The sequence below is a fragment of the Opisthocomus hoazin genome, chromosome Z (assembly GCF_030867145.1).
Source record: "Opisthocomus hoazin isolate bOpiHoa1 chromosome Z, bOpiHoa1.hap1, whole genome shotgun sequence".
Classification (NCBI taxonomy): Eukaryota; Metazoa; Chordata; class Aves; order Opisthocomiformes; family Opisthocomidae; genus Opisthocomus; species Opisthocomus hoazin.
Window position 1 is genome coordinate 26,804,407 of NC_134454.1, and position 18,406 is coordinate 26,822,812.

At 42.2% G+C, this 18,406-nt stretch overlaps 1 protein-coding gene and 2 non-coding genes across 3 annotated transcripts; all 3 read right to left on the reverse strand.

Annotated features, from left to right (window-relative positions):
- Positions 1–6,162: 6,162 nt before the first annotated feature.
- COX7C (cytochrome c oxidase subunit 7C) lies at positions 6,163–9,225 on the reverse strand. Its single transcript, XM_009942431.2, has 3 exons — positions 9,065–9,225; positions 7,908–8,053; positions 6,163–6,257 (listed from the first exon to the last, which is right to left on the reverse strand). Exons 1-2 carry the CDS (start codon positions 9,137–9,139, stop codon positions 7,937–7,939), a joined length of 192 nt encoding a protein of 63 aa, XP_009940733.1. The 5' UTR covers positions 9,140–9,225; the 3' UTR covers positions 6,163–6,257; positions 7,908–7,936.
- On the reverse strand, positions 7,457–7,518 carry LOC142358971 (small nucleolar RNA Z39). The gene has a single exon (XR_012762010.1). It is a non-coding gene; the product is annotated as a small nucleolar RNA Z39 (small nucleolar RNA).
- Positions 8,479–8,541, reverse strand: LOC142358972 (small nucleolar RNA Z39). The gene has a single exon (XR_012762011.1). It is a non-coding gene; the product is annotated as a small nucleolar RNA Z39 (small nucleolar RNA).
- Positions 9,226–18,406: the final 9,181 nt, after the last annotated feature.

Consider the following 18,406-nt stretch of genomic DNA (forward strand, 5'->3'; position numbering starts at 1 on the left):
CCCTTGTCCTGTAGCTGGGCATTACTGAAAAGAGTTTGGCCCCATCCTCCTGACACCCACCCTTCAGATACTTATAAGCATATATTAGGTCCCCTTGCAGCCTTCTCTTCTTCAGGCTGAACAAGCCCAGTTCCCTCAACCTCTCCTCGTAGGAGAGATGCTCCAGTCCCCTCACCATCCTCGTAGCCCTTCACTGGACTCTCTCCAGTAGCTCTTCATCTTTCTTGAACTGGGGAGCCCAGAACTGGACACAGTACTCCAGATGAGGCCTCACCAGGGCAGTGTAGAGGGGAAGGAGAACCTCCCTTGACCTGCTGGCCACACTCCTCCTAATGCACTCCAGGATGCCATTGGCCTCCTTGGCAGCCAGGGCACACTGCTGGCTCACGGTTAACCTGTCATCCACCAGGACACCCAGGTCCCTCTCCACTGAGCTGCTCTCCAGCAGGTCCACCCCAAGCCTGTACTGATGCATGGGATTGTTCCTCACCAGGTGCAGGACCCTGCATTTGCCCTTGTTGAACCTCATCAGGTTCCTCTCTGCCCAACTCTCCAGCCTGACCAGGTCACGCTGAATGGCAGCACAGCCTTCCGGTGTGTCTACCACATCTCCCAGTTTGGTGTCATCAGCAAACTTGCTGAGGGTACATTCTAACTCTTCATCCAGGTCGTTGATGAAGAAGTTGAACAAGACTGGGCCCAGTACTGACCCCTGGGGGACACCACTAGTTTCTGGCCTCCAACTAGACTCAGCGCCGCTGATGACAACCCTCTGAGTTCTGCCATTCAGCCAGTTCTCAATCCACCTCACTAACCACTCATCCAACCCACGCTTCCTGAGCTTCCCTAGAAGGATGTTATGGGAGACTGTGTCGAAAGCCTTGCTGAAGTCGAGATAGACAACATCCACGGCTCTCCCCTCATCTACCCAACCAGTCATGTCATCGTAGAAAGCTATCAGATTGGTCAGGCATGATTTCCCCTTGGTGAATCCATGCTGACTACTCCTGATAACCTTCTTTTCCTCCACTTGCTTGTTGATGACCTCCAGGATAAGCTGCTCCATCACCTTTCCTGGGATGGAGATGAGGCTGACCGGCCTGTAGTTCCCTGGGTCCTCCTTCTTGTCCTTTTTGAAGATTGGAGTGACATTGGCCTTTCTCCAGTCCTCGGGCACCTCTCCTGTCCTCCAGGACCTCTCAAAGATGATGGAGAGTGGCTCAGCAATGACATCCGCCAGCTCTCTCAGCACTCGTGGGTGCATTCCATCGGGGCCCATGGATTTGTGGACGTACAGATCGCTTAAGCGATCCCTCACACAGTCCTCCTCGACCAAGGGAAAGTCATCCTCTCTGTGGGCTGCTTCTCTTACATCCGGGGCCTGGGATTCCTTAGGGCCTGCCTTGGCACTGAAGACTGAAGCTAAGAAGGCATTCAGTAGCTCTGCCTTCTCTGCGTCCTCCGTCACCAGGACACCGCCTCATTCAGCAGCGACCCCACATTGTCCCTAGCCTCCCTTTTGCTGCTGATGTAGTTGAAGAAGCCCTTCTTGTTGTTTTTGACATCCCTTGCCAGCTTCAATTCCAGGTGGGCTTTGGGCTTCCTCATTGCATCCCTGCATGCTCTCACCACATTCCTGTACTCTTCCCAAGTGGGCTGTCCCTCTTTCCACATTCCATGGATCTTTCTCTTCCACCTGATCTCTGCTAGAAGCTCCTTGTTCAACCATGCAGGTCTCCTGCCTCCTTTTCTAGATTCCTTGCTCAGGGGGATGCACCGCTCCTGAGCATGGAGGAAGTGACGTTTAGTGACCAGCACTCTTGGACCCCCCTGCCTTCAAGAGCCCTGGCCCACAGGATTCCTCCCAGTAGCTCCTTGAAGAGGCCAAAGTCAGCCCTCCTGAGGTCCAAGGTTTTGATCCTGCTTATCGCCCTGCTTCCTCCATGCAGGATCCTGAACTCGAGCATTTCATGGTCACCGGAGCCGAGTCTACCTCCAGCCTTCACAGCCTCCACCAGTCCTTCCTTGTTTGTTAATACAGGGTCCAGCAGTGCACCTTTCCTTGTTGGTTCCTCCACCGCTTGCATCAGAGTTATCATCAATGCTCTGTAGGAACCTCCTGGATTGCGCCTGCCTAGCTGTGTGGTCTTCCCAGCTGATGTCAGGGTGGTTGAAGTCCCCCATGAGAACCAGGGCCTGTGATTGTGAGGCTGCTTGCAGCTGCCTGTAGAAGGCCTCATCAACTTCCTCCTCCTGGTCAGGTGGCCTGTAGTACACACCCACTGTAATGCCACCTGTATGAGCCTGTCCCTTAATTCTAACCCACAAGGTCTCAACTTGTTCCTCATTTGGCGCCAGGCCAAGCTCAGTGCATTCCAGTTGCTCCCTCACATACAGAACAACTCCACCACCTCTCCTTGTTGGCCTGTCTTTCCTAAAGAGTCTGTAGCCATCCATGACAGCATGCCAGTCATGTGAGTTGTCCCACCACGTTTCTGTGATGGCGACCAAGTCGTAGCCATCCTGCTGTATAATGTATAGTGGTAGGACTTAAATAGGAAACCTTAGCATGGGTAAGCCAAAACAGATTAAGGTGAACATAATTTTGGCAGCAGCAGTAAAAAAAAAAAAAAAAATTGAAGAGGGAAGGTGCTCTAGGCTCTGACATATGCTCCTAAAAATCAAGCTTGGCAATAAACAGTGATCTTCTCACAACAGTAGAGAAACAAATACAGTCTGGAGTTGTGCCTCTCTGAAATTAAACACTGTCAAACATCAGATATTAATGATAGGAGCCACATATCTCTCGATGACGAGTATTTTCCACTGAAGCAACCAAATGAAGAATTTCAGACTTTGCTTTATTGAACAGTGACGAGATTACAGATAATCTAGTAGTAAGAAATGCCTTTGGGCAAAATGCAGACTGTCCCAGTTTGCACTAATAGAGAATATAGATCAAAACAGATCTGATAATGTGTTTTTATTTCAGAAGTGACAGTTTTGAAAACCTAAGGGAACCAATTACTTAAATCAGACACAGAACTTACGGGCTTGATAATTGATGGAGCTTGAAAATTACTGAGAAGTGCCCAAGCAGGTCATGCAGAGAAACAATCCAAATCTAAAGAGACGAATTACAGCTTTGGCAGCACATAAGAATAATAGTTTGCAATGAATGGAGAATATGGCTACTCATTTTGAAACCTACTGTGTACGGGTGTTATATTACTATAAGCTAACTGGAGAGGTACACAGATCAAAATCAACAAGTGTACTTAAGCTACACTCAAGAAATCTTGAAAGAATTAACTGAGCAAACTAAACAGCTACAAAATTGTACTAAATTTTATTTTTAAAGGAAAGATTAATTAATAACGGGACACCATGATCACAGTATATCAAATGATAGTTTATGACTAACATGATACGTTTAGTCAGCTAACTTCGCCAACGGAGGGCTGATGTGGTTTAATTTTTGTATGACCCTTACAGGCACGCAAAGAGTGGTAGCATACAGTAGGTAACAGCTGGAAGACAACCATCAGCACAGTGGAGGTTCGGATCCACCCCGAGAGTACGCCTTACAATTGCAGTAACAGAAATTAAGTAAAACAGCAGGAGTTGAAAGGTTACGGTTATTGTGATTCACATCAGTCATTTTTGTAAGTTGGTGGCAGAGTTGGAAACAGGGTCATAATTTGAAAACTTCTTATAACTCATAGCCCCCAGGACCTCTCTGTTTCTAAACAACTATGATCCATCAAAGTAACAACACTGTGAAAGCAGATGATTACAGGTTTAGAGTATATCATGAGAATGGAAAGTCTCTAAAAACAACTGTTTTAAGTTTAACCATTTAACTACAGTTTAACTATATTTTAAAAGTACAGAGAAGGGGATGATACTCAGAAGACACTTTGTTTTAAGTAGCTTCAAGGGACTGGTTTGCCTACCACACAAGATAAACCTTCACAGATGACACTTACTCTTTTCCAACACATCAAGGACTTGTGAGTAAGGGAGAAAATGTGGGAAACCATATAATTTGAGACAGAACAGCACTGTCTCATGACCCTGAAGGATCAGCGCGTCCTGTGCCTCCCTTCACTGTTCTCAGGAGATCAGCTGTTTTCACACATCCAGCTGCAAAGATCCTGGAAAACAGCAACTGTGAACTGGCATTCACAAAGCCGCGAATCCAAAGCTGATTGGCTCTAGTAACTTTTGTATTAGTGTATAAGGTATTCACTTGAGCAATAAAAGGATTCTGATCGAGCACAAGATTGGGGTCCGTGAAGTCATTCACCACAAGGAAACTAACCAAACAAAACAAGTTATTTTACTTATCAACAAACACAGCAAGCTAGGTACAAATAAATAGCCAGTGGAAGCTATACTGGTGATCCATAAGACAAATGTGATTCTGTAACAGGTTTCCATTCAGACTTGTCTTGTGCAAGTGGTATTCGACTTGCTCACCTGCGACAAGAGGCAAGTGAGACTTTGTCCCCCAAGAGCTCCCATTTTGATTTTTGCTTAAAAAGGGCAAAATTCTTTTTATAGTACCTAAGTTGTTCCAGGAAATCCCTACACTTGGACGAAGAAATTGTCACCTTTTCTGGATTCCCTAGCTGTCTTGGCATACTGTTCCCAGATCACCTACAGTGCACACACACAGTTTGCTCTGAGACACAGGGAGACATGCTAAGCCTCTGCTGAGAGGTATTACCCTGTAGACAGAAAATACACATTAGCAGTAAAAACCAAATGATACCATATAATACCACAGTCATAAAGCATTCTTACTATCTGAACCCATTATAGTTTGGGATCTTTCCTCTGAAACTTGCTTTCTTCATGCCCACCTTTCTGCAGCCTTTGCTGGTCCTTTGATCAAAATCACCATGCATCATTAAGCTTCCTTCTAGCTCTGCTGAAGAAGTTGTAGCAACAGACAGTATTATTCTCTGCCATTCCCAGCTTAGGCTCTTCAAACACGAGACATCGGCATTTTAAAACCAACCCTTATAAAAGAAATGTGGCACCCAAAAGGTATTTTGTTATGAACAGTATCTTATTGCTCTTATATACATTTCTGCTAATGACATTCAATGACAAACTAGTATGCGTATAGATTTGAAATACACCAACAGAACCTTAACTTCTATGAAATAACTGGACAGATTTTGCAAGCCACATTAAAAGCACTGTGCTACAGAAGGGCATGTTTTATGGGAAAAATGTAAACCAGAAAACTTCATACCTATCACTCAACAGCGTTATTGGCAAGGGTGAAGTAACCATTACAGGGTTATGCCAGCACTTTTCATTCCCTGTGTCTTTAGTCAATACAGGGTTCCAACAAAAGCGGATGTGAAAATTGCTTTCTACTCATGCTGTGAACAGGGCCACTAACTTAAACGTTATATTCAAGTTGGTAGAAGTATCCTGGCATTATTCTTCACAGCTCCTACATTGCCTTCAATTACACAGCCCCCTCCATGCAAAGACTGCAGTCACAAACTCAAAGCTGTCAACTACAAATCTGCAACAATATCAAAGAGTTTTGATAGGCTAGAGAATATTACCAATACTTTTTCTGGTCAGAATTGTAGCTATTGCTGCTGTACTCATTTTACAGGCTACTCCGTCATCTGAACCTGAAGCCTACTGAAATCTGAAGGTCTGAAGGTCAAGGCACATGTTCCGCTCAGAGCAAGAGCAACACAACACACTATGCAGACTTAGTAACAGCAGCCCTTTAGAATAGCCAGGAGTGAAAATAAAGCCAAGTAAAACCTTCTTAACTGATCAACCCCAAGTACTGAAGATAAAATTCTGCAGCATGGATTATGGTGACAGTATATGCACTGTGAGGCTCACTGGTGATTGTCTATTCCAGTCCGTTATTCTGCGAGCAGCCTGATGAGTGTTTGAGAAGACCCCACAGCTTAGTACAGCTGTTTAAACATCTATCTACCCAAAAATGACAAGCCAAACTTCTGCTTTGAAATGCAATTTTTCCAATGCTCTATTTTTGTATGTAAAGATAATCAGTATTTAATTTAATGTCAATACACTGAGATTTGAAGGTGTTCTCACTATACACCACTTGTCAAAAGCACTTTGGGAGTTTCACAAAAGACACAACTCAAGACCTTCAGATTTAAGATTTTATTTAGACACATCCAGCATGGTACACAAAGGCAGCTATTCTTTTTCCATTGAAACATGCTGCGCAGAAGACTTCAACTCTGCAAGAAAAAAAAAAACGAATTAGTGAATTGAAGAACTCAGTCACCTTTGAATCTCGAAAAGCTCTAAAGTTATGCTTTAACTAGAATTCTGATGGGCTTTTAGGCTTCATCTGGAGTACTCTGTCCAGTTCTGGGCTCCCCAATTCAAGAAAGATGAAGAGCTACTGGAGAGAGTCCAGCAGAGGGCTACAAAGATGATGAGGGGACTGGAGCATCTCTCCTACGAGGAGAGGCTGAGGGAGCTGGGCTTGTTCAGCCTGAAGAGAAGGCTGAGAGGGGACCTTATAAATGCTTACAAATACCTGAAGGTTGGGTGTCAGGAGGATGGGGCCAAGCTCTTTTCAGTGGTGCCCAGTGACAGGACAAGGGGCAATGGGCACAAACTGAAGTATAGGAAGTTCCATCTGAACATGAGGAAGAACTTCTTCCCTCTGAGGGTGATGGAGCACTGGAACAGGCTGCCCGGGGAGGTTGTGGAGTCTCCTTCTCTGGAGATATTCAAGACCTGCCTGGACGCGGTCCTCTACAATCTACTGTAGGCGACCCTGCTTCAGCAGGAGGGTTGGACTAGATGACCCACAGAGGTCCCTTCCAACCCCTACCATTCTGTGCGATTCTGTATGATCTGTGTGATTTGCTTCATCCACCACATGCTTTTGTAGCAGAGGCTTTGAGTTACATGAAATCACACAGCTCTAAATGCTCAAGTTCAATGAAAGTCTGCCACTGATGTTTTTTTCCTTTTCCCTAGTCCAGGGAGCCAAAAACAGCAGAGTGGCACAAGAATTACACAGATGACTTCAATTCATGCCAATTACAAGATTCCAGTGAGGACTGTTACTTCCTTTCAAGCACTACCTGGGCCATTCCAGTTCCTCAAAAGATATATTGTTTCTCTGATTATATAGCTCACAATATTGGGTATTTCCAAAGTGGAATCACACTGAGATAAATTGAAGTGGCTTTTCAACTGGAAATGGCATCCTTGCACAGTCTAAACTATGTCTGAGACTTACTTTTGTCTGCTGAGGTTCATCAGCAAGCAATAAATAAAACAACTTCTGCTGTCAATGACCTTTTCTTAAGCACATTTTATCCTGTCAATGGTTAGGAATATTCTATGTAGATAGCGTGAGTGTTTTGACATGTTTGAACTGAAGTTCAAGAAATCTTGACTTCCACTGAGTTCTAACTGGCACATCAGAAAGCGTTTACAGTATCACAGTTTCTCATACCATTTTGTTCACATCACACATGCCAGTTATTCCTACAGAATATACAAAGTGTAGCTTTATGCCTCCTCAAAGAAGATGGTAGACATGGTTTTGGTTATACTTATTATCCAAATGAAATCAGTAGCACTATTCCACCAGTTAGCCCAGCTGCAGGTTGTCAAGCAGCTGCAGTCAGACAGGTGCAGCATTTGGGGAACCAAAGTTCACAAGTCAATGGGAGTGCAGCAGCCCTTGAAGCAAACTTAAACCTGCTCATTATTTGAGCTTAGATGCAACTGCAGACCACAACTCTAAGCACCTGGACTATGAAAGGCTGAAAATTGTAATACAGGTTTTAGAGATGTTAGACTCTTTAAAGCTCAGTTTTGACCATGGATTCCACTATGCCATAAAAACTAACAAAATCAGTTACCCAGTTAGTGCCATTACAGTCTGTCCTCTTCATTTCTTAAGCAACTGGTGTCTGACTATAACGAAAGGGGCAACAAATCCACTTCCAAAGAATCCACACATTAGTACAAGTAATCGCCATTTGTTGTCCACAGAAAATGGAAGGTTCTAGAAGAGAAAAATGGATTTTAGTTTTGCAGTCAATACAGTAATTACTTCCTCAACAACTTGAAAATGGTGAAAAACTCAGAGCATGAACAGGTGAGTCAAACTGAGAAAAAATCAATACTCAGACTCGAAACAACACCCCTTCCTCTCCAGGAGAGAAACACAGAAATTAATAGCGTGGATGTGACCACTGGAGGTTGTTTTGTCCACTCTTCCCCTCTCCCCCGAATTCAAAGCAGGGCCAATTTGCTGAAGGCCTTGTCCGGCCACGTACAAATGTCACTGAACATACAGACCCCACTGCCTCTTTACGCAGCCTGTTCCAACATTTAATGACCTTCATTCTGAAGCTTTTCCTCATGTCCATTAAGTATGTAAAATCAATTTTTACATGCAGGACTTAAGAGAACATGGCAAGCGCAAGGTACATCAGAAAGCGTTTACAGTATCACTGTTGCCCCTCATACTGCAATGCTCATCATCTGTACCCCCCGAGGCAGAAGTTTGCAGGGAAGGACACCAAATTCACCGTCACCGCAACTCACACTGCTGCAGTCACAACGAGACACCCGAACATGCCCCCCTGGAGAGCTGGCAGCAGGGCGGCCATTACCCCACTCCTCACGGCGGCACCAGGCCACTGGGGCCTCAGAAACCGATGGTGCGCAAAATCCTTCGCGGGGACCCGTGGAGCGAGGAGACCGCCTTGAGCATGCCCGGGGCGGGACCGGCCTGCGCCTCACCCGGCGCCTACGGCGAGCTAGGCCAGGCTTCAACCTTACGGTTATCCCTCTCTCCAGGAACCTCCCATTGTTCCGCCCGGCCCCTCGCCCCGCCGCCGACCCAGTGCCCTCCAGGAACGCGTTTCTCCCTCCCGCTCCCCACCCCGAGAACCATCACCCTCCGCCCGTTAGCCTCCCTCCTCCGCCCGCCCCACACCATACCCTCTCCAGGCCCCTTCCCACGACCTTCAGGCGGCCACGGACCAGGGCTTCCTCCTCCCCACGTTACCTTCCCAGGGCCTTCCTCATAGTGGCTCCTGCGGAAGGCGGAGGTGGTAAACCTGCGGACACCGGCAACCAGCATGGTACCGACCGAGCAGCCCAGATACAGTCTCCCCTGCGCGACCTTCCCGCAGCAATGCCTGCTCCTTCCGGTACCAGCAGGCGGGGCCGGAAGAGCCTGCCGCCTTGGGGCATGATGGGAGTTGTAGTGCCGCGCGGGTCACGTGGTGCTGAACCGCAGCCTGCGGTTGGCCAAGCACCGCGCCTCAGGAGGCGGGAGCGTCGCGGCGGTCTCCACCCCCGGCCGCCATTTTGTGGCTTGTAGGTGAGGCGATGGGAGGGGAGCGGCGGGAGAAAGAGTAATGTGCTGGGGAGGGCGCGGGGAAAGCAGTTACGGCGGTCGGAGTAGCTAACCACCCTTGTGTTACCTCAGGCTGATCCTGCGAATAGTGCTGTTACTTCAAACGTGTGTATTGTATTCATTTACATACAATTGAAATAATACAACTTACAAAACAAATTAACAGAGGAGAAAGAGGTTGTAGCTTAAGGGTAGTTACTAACTCATGAAAAAGTATTTGAACAGCAACCAGTGTTCCAGATAAGGAACATCTTGTGGTTACAGACTTGCTAGCCAAGGACATGCTGGAGCAACTGGACCTTGAGAAGGGCAGTTAATGAGAATGTTTTGTATATGCTGCTAACTTGGACAGCAGAATTGAGGGTTCATGTATCCTTAGTTGAGCTACCCTTATTGTAATACTACAAATCACTCCGCTCTGAGATGGAGACGCAGACCAGTCACAGGCCCTTACCCACTGAGCATGCCTAGCCAATTTTAGGACTACTGTAAAACTAGGCAAAAAAGGAACTGACCGATCATAGTTCGGAGAGCATGGCTAGTAGGCTGTACTAACTTTTTTTTCACTTTTTTTTTTGTTGTATATATATGCGATTTAATTGTAAGTGTGCGTACTTGGTTTGTGGAAATCTTCTATCTCATACCCTGCACAGAATAAAACACTGTCTCCTCTCCAGACGTACTTTCTGTGTTTCAGGAGTCATTTTCGATTTCAGGCAACAGTACAGGTCAGCTTGTAAAGCAGATATCCCCAATCTTCCCTTCTTTGTAGGGTGGCAAGGCTGTGGAGGTGTGAGTGGAAATCCATGCTTAACCTTTGCAGTGCAACAGAAATAGAGGTCACTGGGTGTCAATTTAGCTGATGACTGTAGTTTTATAAACTGTAAGAGTCCAGTGAATGTGGACAAGACAAATGGTGAAGATTTATGCGGGGTTGCCAATTTTAATGAATATATTCTTGCCTAGTTTTCTTACAAAGTTACACTTGGATAATATGGAGAAACCTCCCTACCCCCCATGTCTGGAAAAGGAATAATAAAAATCCCCCTAAAGTTATTTCTAAAATTATGGTCTCTATCTGTTTTCTTACATACAGTATTTTAAAGACAAGCTCTGTTTTTTTTTTTTTTTTAAATTTTTCAGTAAAGGAAGTTTGGTGCTGCAGTCTCTGTGTTGCAAGGAAACAATTTTTTCAAAGTCTTTCTGCATAGTCACATAGTACCGAAGGGAGAATATAGGAACAGCATTTTTATGCTCACCAACATAACACATTAATAAAGGCAGGTTGAAAGAACTGTGAGTTTGAGAAGTGAGACATAATTACATTTGTTTTTATTTAGAAAATCTATTTTGGAAAACAGAGTAATTAGGAACAGTAAGGAATTATTACAGGTTGTTTTGAGAGGCAGTCTATTCAAGCAGAAGACAGAAAAGCAACGTGAAACAACAAAGTGTTTTCTGAATATTTAAAGTATCAAATGAAAGTATTCACATAAAGAGGAGTTAAGTGCAAATAGTTATTTAATTTTCATGAATTTCTTTTATAAATTACAAAACAATGTAATAGATATGAATTTGCGATAGGTGCACTTATAAGCACTCCAGAAACAGTTATGGGAGTAACCAGTATATTTGGACTGGACTGCTTTCCTGCACCTGAGTTTTAATGTGAGTAAATTAATCTGCCAGGAAAACACAGCAAGAACTTTTTATACTTCTGAGTTTAGCACTTTTGAAGCTGGAGGGCAATCTGAATAAGTTCAGGTGCAGTTTTCTGGCGCATTTGCTGAGTTTCTTGTGATACTGTTAACTCTTTAATTGTTCTAGATTCAGAATGTAATTTAGCTCTGTAATTCCTGTTGAATGCTTTGTAAGAACAGGAATTGTCACCAACTTTTTTTTTGCCCCATGATGTTTTTCTGTAGTGTTTTGTTGACTGTACAGGAACTCTGTAGAGAGCCATTTGGAAACTGGAATTTTGAGTCAGATAATCCTCATCCACATGTATATTGATATCTTCAGCAGAACTTCAAGAGTGCTGACCTTCTCATTATAGAAGCAAAAGCAACATCCCCAGCCACCTTTATATTTATTCAGGTATCTGCTTGTTCTAGCATTGATGTAATAGTTGCTAAAAAATTCTGTTGAGATCACACTCTCATAAACCTGTATTTCCACTTGGAAACTATTGGAATAAATGGGTATTGTATTTGTCATACAGGGAAACTTCAAGTGTGAACTCAGCCTAACCAGTAGTAATTCAGCTGTTCATCATAGATTTCTTAGAGGTTGCATGTGGGTGTCATTTGGTCCTGGTTGTTTCTTAGTGCTCGTTTTGTCCATAGATACAACAAAGCCCGTTCATGCAGATCGTGTTCTGTCTCCTGCACAAAGGCTGTGACATGCAACCCAACTAGGTTTCTTCCACGGTGAACATCAGTGCAAAGAATCCATTTAAGCATGTCTGCAGATGGCTGTGTCATTTCTTATTGTTTCTTTATTCTTTGACTATTAAATGGTAATGCAGAACTCTAGGACACCTTTTGCCGTGGTTGTAGATTTAGTTACAATTCCTTTAGCTAGTTGTTTTTCATATTTTCTTTTCCTCTATCTATTTATATTTTTAATTTTATATGTCAGAGTTTACAATTCTTTCTTCATTTGCCAATACATAAGTTTATTGGAGCATGCTTTCCTGTTTCTGCTAACTACCCGTGCTGTTTAGGCAGCCAGGCCTCTTTTTTTTTCACTTTTCTCAAGCCTTTCCTAATTGGGATTAATAGTACTCTATTTCCTGTATGGTAGTCTGCTCTATCATCTTTTTAACTAGTGTTCTCCTTGTAATGTAGCTCTTGTTTTCATGTAGTGAATTTTATGGTGTTTGCTGCTGCTGAAGAGATGTTGAATATAGGCATAAAGATCCATGTTACACAGTGGCACTTCAGTGCTGAGATTGTGTACCACGTGAAGATCTTTCACGTTATTCAGGACCAAGTAAATGGTTCATTTTCTTCTTGTGGTCTCCTAGCCAGCTGGTTCACAAAGCAATCAGTGATATGGTTTAAAAATTTCTTCTCTGCTTAACATCACAAGGTAGGTTTTGCTCAGTCTACTCAGGGACAATTTTAGTCACTCAGTGGAACAGCGGTTCTTGTCCTAATGCTATTGTAAATTTTTTTGGCATACCACAGCTGGTGTTGTCCTCCTCGTGGGGCGAGTGGTGTCACAGTACTGTATTGCTGCTACTGGGCTCAGACCTGCCACTTGTACGGGTTTTGTGTTATGCAATAAAGCTATTAATTACAAAGACAAGTGCTAAGCATCGTGTAATAGAGAATATTAATTCACTCATGTCAGAGTTTACTCACTGTCTTTCCTATGTGTATTGAATCCTGATACTACAGTGTTTTGTTGATTGACTTCATTCTGGTAAGTTTCTGACAGGCTGATGTGGTGTTGTTTCCTTTTAGGGCTGTGTTGCATATTTCCACACAGATTAATGTTCGAAGGAACAAAAGTGGTTGGTATCTTGACTTCCAGATAATCCAGAAATCTTCTAGATTGGCTCCTACAGCGATACCATTACAGGCTTTCATAGCAATAGTAGTTTGCTCCTTGAACTGGGTTTGCAGGTGTTTTCTGTGTACACAGAAATAGAATCTCTTCAGGAGCTGCCTGTTTTTTTTTGGTTTTTTTTTTTTACGACTGGTGAAGAAATTTGTATGAATGCTCATGTCTGTTCTTCAAAGAGTAAATTAGGAAATGAAGTATACCCGTCCAGGTGTTTGAGAAAACCATGCAGTACAAGTTTAGAGAAACAGACTTGATTGCCATTGGCTGGAATTTTGTCAAAGAAATGAAAGATAGTATCTTCCAAATTATTAGAAATGTGATGTACAGCAATTATAATGAGGTGGTAAACGCTCCACTGGGTACCTTTGTGAAAAAACTGTTGAACTCGCACACAAATTGTGGGGCTTACGAAAGGAATTACTGAGTGAAATTCCCTGGCCTGTGTTAGGCGAAGGGTCAGAACAGATGATTATGATGGTACCCTCTGACTTTTAAATCTGTGAATCTTTGAATCTAGGCTTTTAACTCACATACAGCTTTTTATATCTACAATTCTTTCTTCCTTTAAAAAATCTGTTACTGTAATTGCTTAGATTTGCCAGGTTATCTTTGTCATCTTCAAGAATATATTACATTGTGCTGCTTGTGAATATGACTCGGTGATGAAATCTTTCAGCTACTGCTTTCTTACTGCTACTCACTTTTTCCCACAAAGAGCATTTCTCTTCTTGAACTGTAAGGCAAAAATATAAATAAGAAAAAACCAAGGTAACTGAAGAAGATAATACTTAGTATTTATCTTTTGTGATCTTGATGGAAGAAAGAAGCATAGAAAGCTTAGTGGGCATTTTAGCAAAATATGCAGGGCCATACAGGGCTATCCGTTTCCAAGCTGATCAGACCAGTCACTGAGATATAGTGACAGAACCAGTTCATGCTGATTTTTTCAGTCCCGTTTTATGAGTGAAGGAGACAGCTGCTTTTAAATACTGAAATTATATGTGGTTACGTTCGGATGTATGTACTTCATGAGAACTTTCTAATAGCATAAATGCCCCAAATTTTTCAGTAGTGTCACAGACAGACATCCGGGGAGGAAAAAAGGACTATTATATTTGACATGAAAGTACTGTTTTTTTCTGCAGAAACTATCCTGTTTGTTTGTTGGCAAGGTAAGTTGTTTTGTAGAGGACTTAAGAGTTAAAATTCCTCCAGTCATAAGGTCAGGTATTAACCACAAGTTTAAGCAGTTCTTAAATGATAATTACTGAAGGGAAAAGGCTGAAAATAAGCTGTAAGAGGTGTTCTATAATGAATACTATTTACATATTTTTAGCAAAACTGTGGGTTAAAACAATAATTTGTCAGTGTCTCACTAGTTTCAAAATTGTAGAAGTATGTCTTTCATAACAGTAACTTAGCTTGCCTTATATATGACAGGTCTTTTTTTTTCATCAGAGTGAGTATTCTGAAATGTAAAAATGTTACAAATATAAAATAAACAGAGAACAGTTTTAAAAATAATGTGGGGCTCACCAACCGAAAAAGAAGTGTTGGTGTGTAAAGAATCTGTATTTAACACAATGAAAGGCTGAAAACCTTGAAAGAATACAACCAATGTTAGTTTAAAAGAATTCTTACTTTAGGAAGATACTTTCTTTGCTTCCAAAGGGCCCACATAAGTTGCTGGAAAGTGAAATAATCAGAGGAATTGTCCCGTGGAAACAGTTACAGCGCTGTTGTAGTTATGGATAGTATAAGGATGCTTGTGGGAGAAGGTTGTTAGAAGAAATTGTATCTTTTATTATTTTATTATGGATATAACTGTTAAAACCATCCAAGCTTCCAAATATGCAAGTCTTCCTTAAGGTGTGAAATTGATGGACTTACTTTCAAAGGTCAATACAGAGACTGAAAATAACTTTTGTAAGGCATAGTTCAAAGGACACTTCCCCCCCACCATAGGTATGTTTTTGGGTGGATCAGTTCACAGATCCAGTTCACTGTGTAGCTGTACAAAAACTTATGCTGGCCCACAGAAAGGTGTGGAGCAGTTGTAGCAGTAAAAAGGTGGAAATGGAGGCATGGAATTAGTGCTTTTCTTGGCAGCAACATCAGTTTGTGTTGGCAAAAAGAGCTTGTCCAGCTACAGCACTAGTGCTGAATACATATATATTATTTGGGATTAGGGCATGAGATACTTACTACATGACACAAACCAAATTTTTCCCAAGTTCCTGGCTTCTAATGTCTAGTGCATTTATGAATTTTAGCTCCCAGGATCGTCCTTGATGATATTCAAGATAAGGTGTTACTGTGGTAGGTGGTAAAATATTTTGCAATTTTAGAAGCAGATTTCAATTTATCATGATATGTTATAAACAAGAGGATAAAATCATTGGAGATCTATTTTTTTTACTGTAATATCTTCATGTCCAAAGGTCTTCCTGACCTACACTGTGAGGTTTCTTTTTTGTCTTTTTGTCAACCACTTCTCCACAAATGCAACTTACCTATTCTCTAAAACTGTGGAATTAACATTATTTAATATTTTACAGTTAACATGTTAACAATTAACATATGCAGTTAGACTTACTGTTCTCAGCCTGAATTGAAATACTATGATTTTTTGCATCTATTTGAAACCTGAAAGAGGGCCTGTGCATCCAAATTTGTCCTGTTAGCTTGAGTTGTATTATTTGCTTTACTGTTAGGATTGTTGGGGGAAGTAACACAATACGTAATTCATACTTTTAAATCATTATAACTACAAAGGTGCTGTAGGAACTTATTTGCAGTGTTCCTGCTTGTCACTTGTGAGTACTGTGGTGCCAGTTTGTTGTGAAATATGAAATATGTGTTGGGAATATGAAAAGTTGAGCATATATTTATAATTGAATGTTACTCATGAAAGCAGGTTGAGCACAGCTGTAGCTGGATGTGCATAGTGTCAAAAGCACAATTTTGGAAATGTGCCTTGATAATTTTATTTTTACCTTATGTGGAATATTTAAAAAATTACTCATTTATATAAATTATTTCTTATGGATGTGAAGTCTCATGTGTACCTACCAAAACACGTTTCACAAGCTGAAATGAGCGTCTTACCCTGACAGATTTTTTTTCATTAATCTCAAAGCACTTAGCAACATTAATTTCATCTCACACAAGTCCATATAGAATAGGTAATGGAAGGTTTATTATGTAGAATCTATTTTAGAATCTTCATGAGAATACAGCACTTGCATAGTGAGAAAGAGCTACTTTGCATTATTTATTCTGACTTGATGTCTTTCTTTAAAATGGAGTATGCAAAACTCCTTAATTATTACCATAGCCACCAGGACACATTTGGTATATAATTACAGTAAGCAGCGTTAATTGCTTGGATATTGAACTATCTCATTGTAGCAGTCATTGCTTGGTTGCTAAAACTTGTGTATAAATGAGGTTTTTTGAGTACAGGAATATCTAGGGGCTTCAGATTCACCATATTTACCCTAAACTTACTTGCAGGTGCAATACTCAATTTAGATAGGTAGTAAAAGCCAAAAATGCCCTTAATTTTTCTGCTCTATTTGTGCTTATTTTTTATGTGGCTTAACACAGGATTCTTTTTATAAATTTTTTTGTTTTGTTTTTTTTATCAGGGGAGTTTAGAATCCTAGAATCATGGAAAGTTTTGGGTTGGAAGGGACCCCTAGAGGTCATCTAGTCCAACCCCTCCGCAGCAAGCAGGGACACCACTAACTAGATCAGGTTGCTCAGAGCCCTGTCCAACCTGGTCTTGAATGTTTCCAGGGATGAGGCCTCCACTACCTCTCTGGGCAAACCGTTTGAAGTCGTCTTATTCATTTCACCAGCATCAGGGTGTGTGGTTGAAAACATGCAAGGGGGCAAAAAAGACCCCTCAAAATACAGTCGTTCTAATGTACCTGTGATGTATACGATTTGCGTACTTGTCAGATTGTTTTCTGCCAGTCTCTCCTTTACGTTTCTTTAGTCATGCACAAGGATGTTTAATATGTTTGTATTTCGGAAATATTTTTTAAATTCATTTAGATAAAATGAGCAAGTATGATCAGCTTTCTCACTGTATAAGTAACTCCTTTGTTTAAATGTATTGTGCAAATGGGAGGTTAGTCCTTTTTCAGGTTTTTTTGCATTTCTTAATTTTTCTGTTGACATAGTTTCTAGCTGTGTACGTTCAGAGCAATACACATTGGCTGTCACCCTGACTGAGAAAAGTACTGAATTAAAGACTTATGCATATCTTTGTTAAAAAAAAAATAAATTCTGAGAATGTGATTTTTGTCCTGTAATATCGGAAAGAAATGCTGTGGTGTATAACTGATTTTAATAGGATCAGGGTTGTCAACAGAGACTTACTTGCTTCCAAAGCCATGACAGATACAGTGAACATTTCCTAGAGAAATATATTTTTTACAGTAGGCTAAAATTTGTGATATATCGGGCTAACTGAAAAGCCAGTTGGAGTCCATAAATGCCATGGAGTTCTGAAGGAGGTGTTTAACCTATCTAGGAAATATTTTTTCCCATGGATAGTTAGAAGACCAAATTACACTCAAGCTACCAGATTAAGTGGTTGATGTCCAAGAAATTGGAAAGGGCTTGTGTTATAGTTTGGCTGCAGCTGGCAACAAAAGCGCCACGTGGCCGCCCCTCCCCCCCCCGGGGTGGGGAGGAGAATGGAAAGAACCAGGCGAAAAAACGTGGGTCGGAATAAGGGCAGTTTAACAGAATAGCAAACAAAGGGAACAGGAACAACAACGATACTGATAAGGAGAATACACAGCACAAAAAGGCAGCCCCCAGAGAGCAGCTCTCACTGCCTGCCGCTGCCCCGAGCTCCTGAGCTGCGACTGCCTTCCCGCCGCCCAGCTCCCCCCCTAACCGGAGCCCAGCATGACGGCACATGGCATGGATTACCCTGCTCTGTTTGGCCAGGTTGGATCAGCCCGCCCTGCTGTGTTCCCTCCTGGCTCCTGGTGAGAATTAACCCTGTCCTGGCCGAACCCAGGACAGCTTGTTTGTGCACACAAGCTATCCGACTTTATAGGTGGTAAAATGGTATTGCATGCATAGCATGAATGCAACTGTTAGGGACAGAAAGAGATGCCTTACATCAATACAGGCATTCCTGTAGAGCGTATTGGATTATGTCAACAGTCTGCTTCACTTCCCTGCTTGTATGCTTGTGTGCAGGTTACAGCTCGTTCCAGTATATGTATTTTAATTTAAAAAACCCCCATGCTTCTAAGCAAATTAGTGATACCCGTTTACATACTGTGTCTAAGATAATAGTTGGCAAATCTGAATGAAGAATCAGAAAGAAAAATAAGCTCCAAACATTTGGAGATCCTGGCTTGAAAGTAGCTACTTCAGTACTTGGTG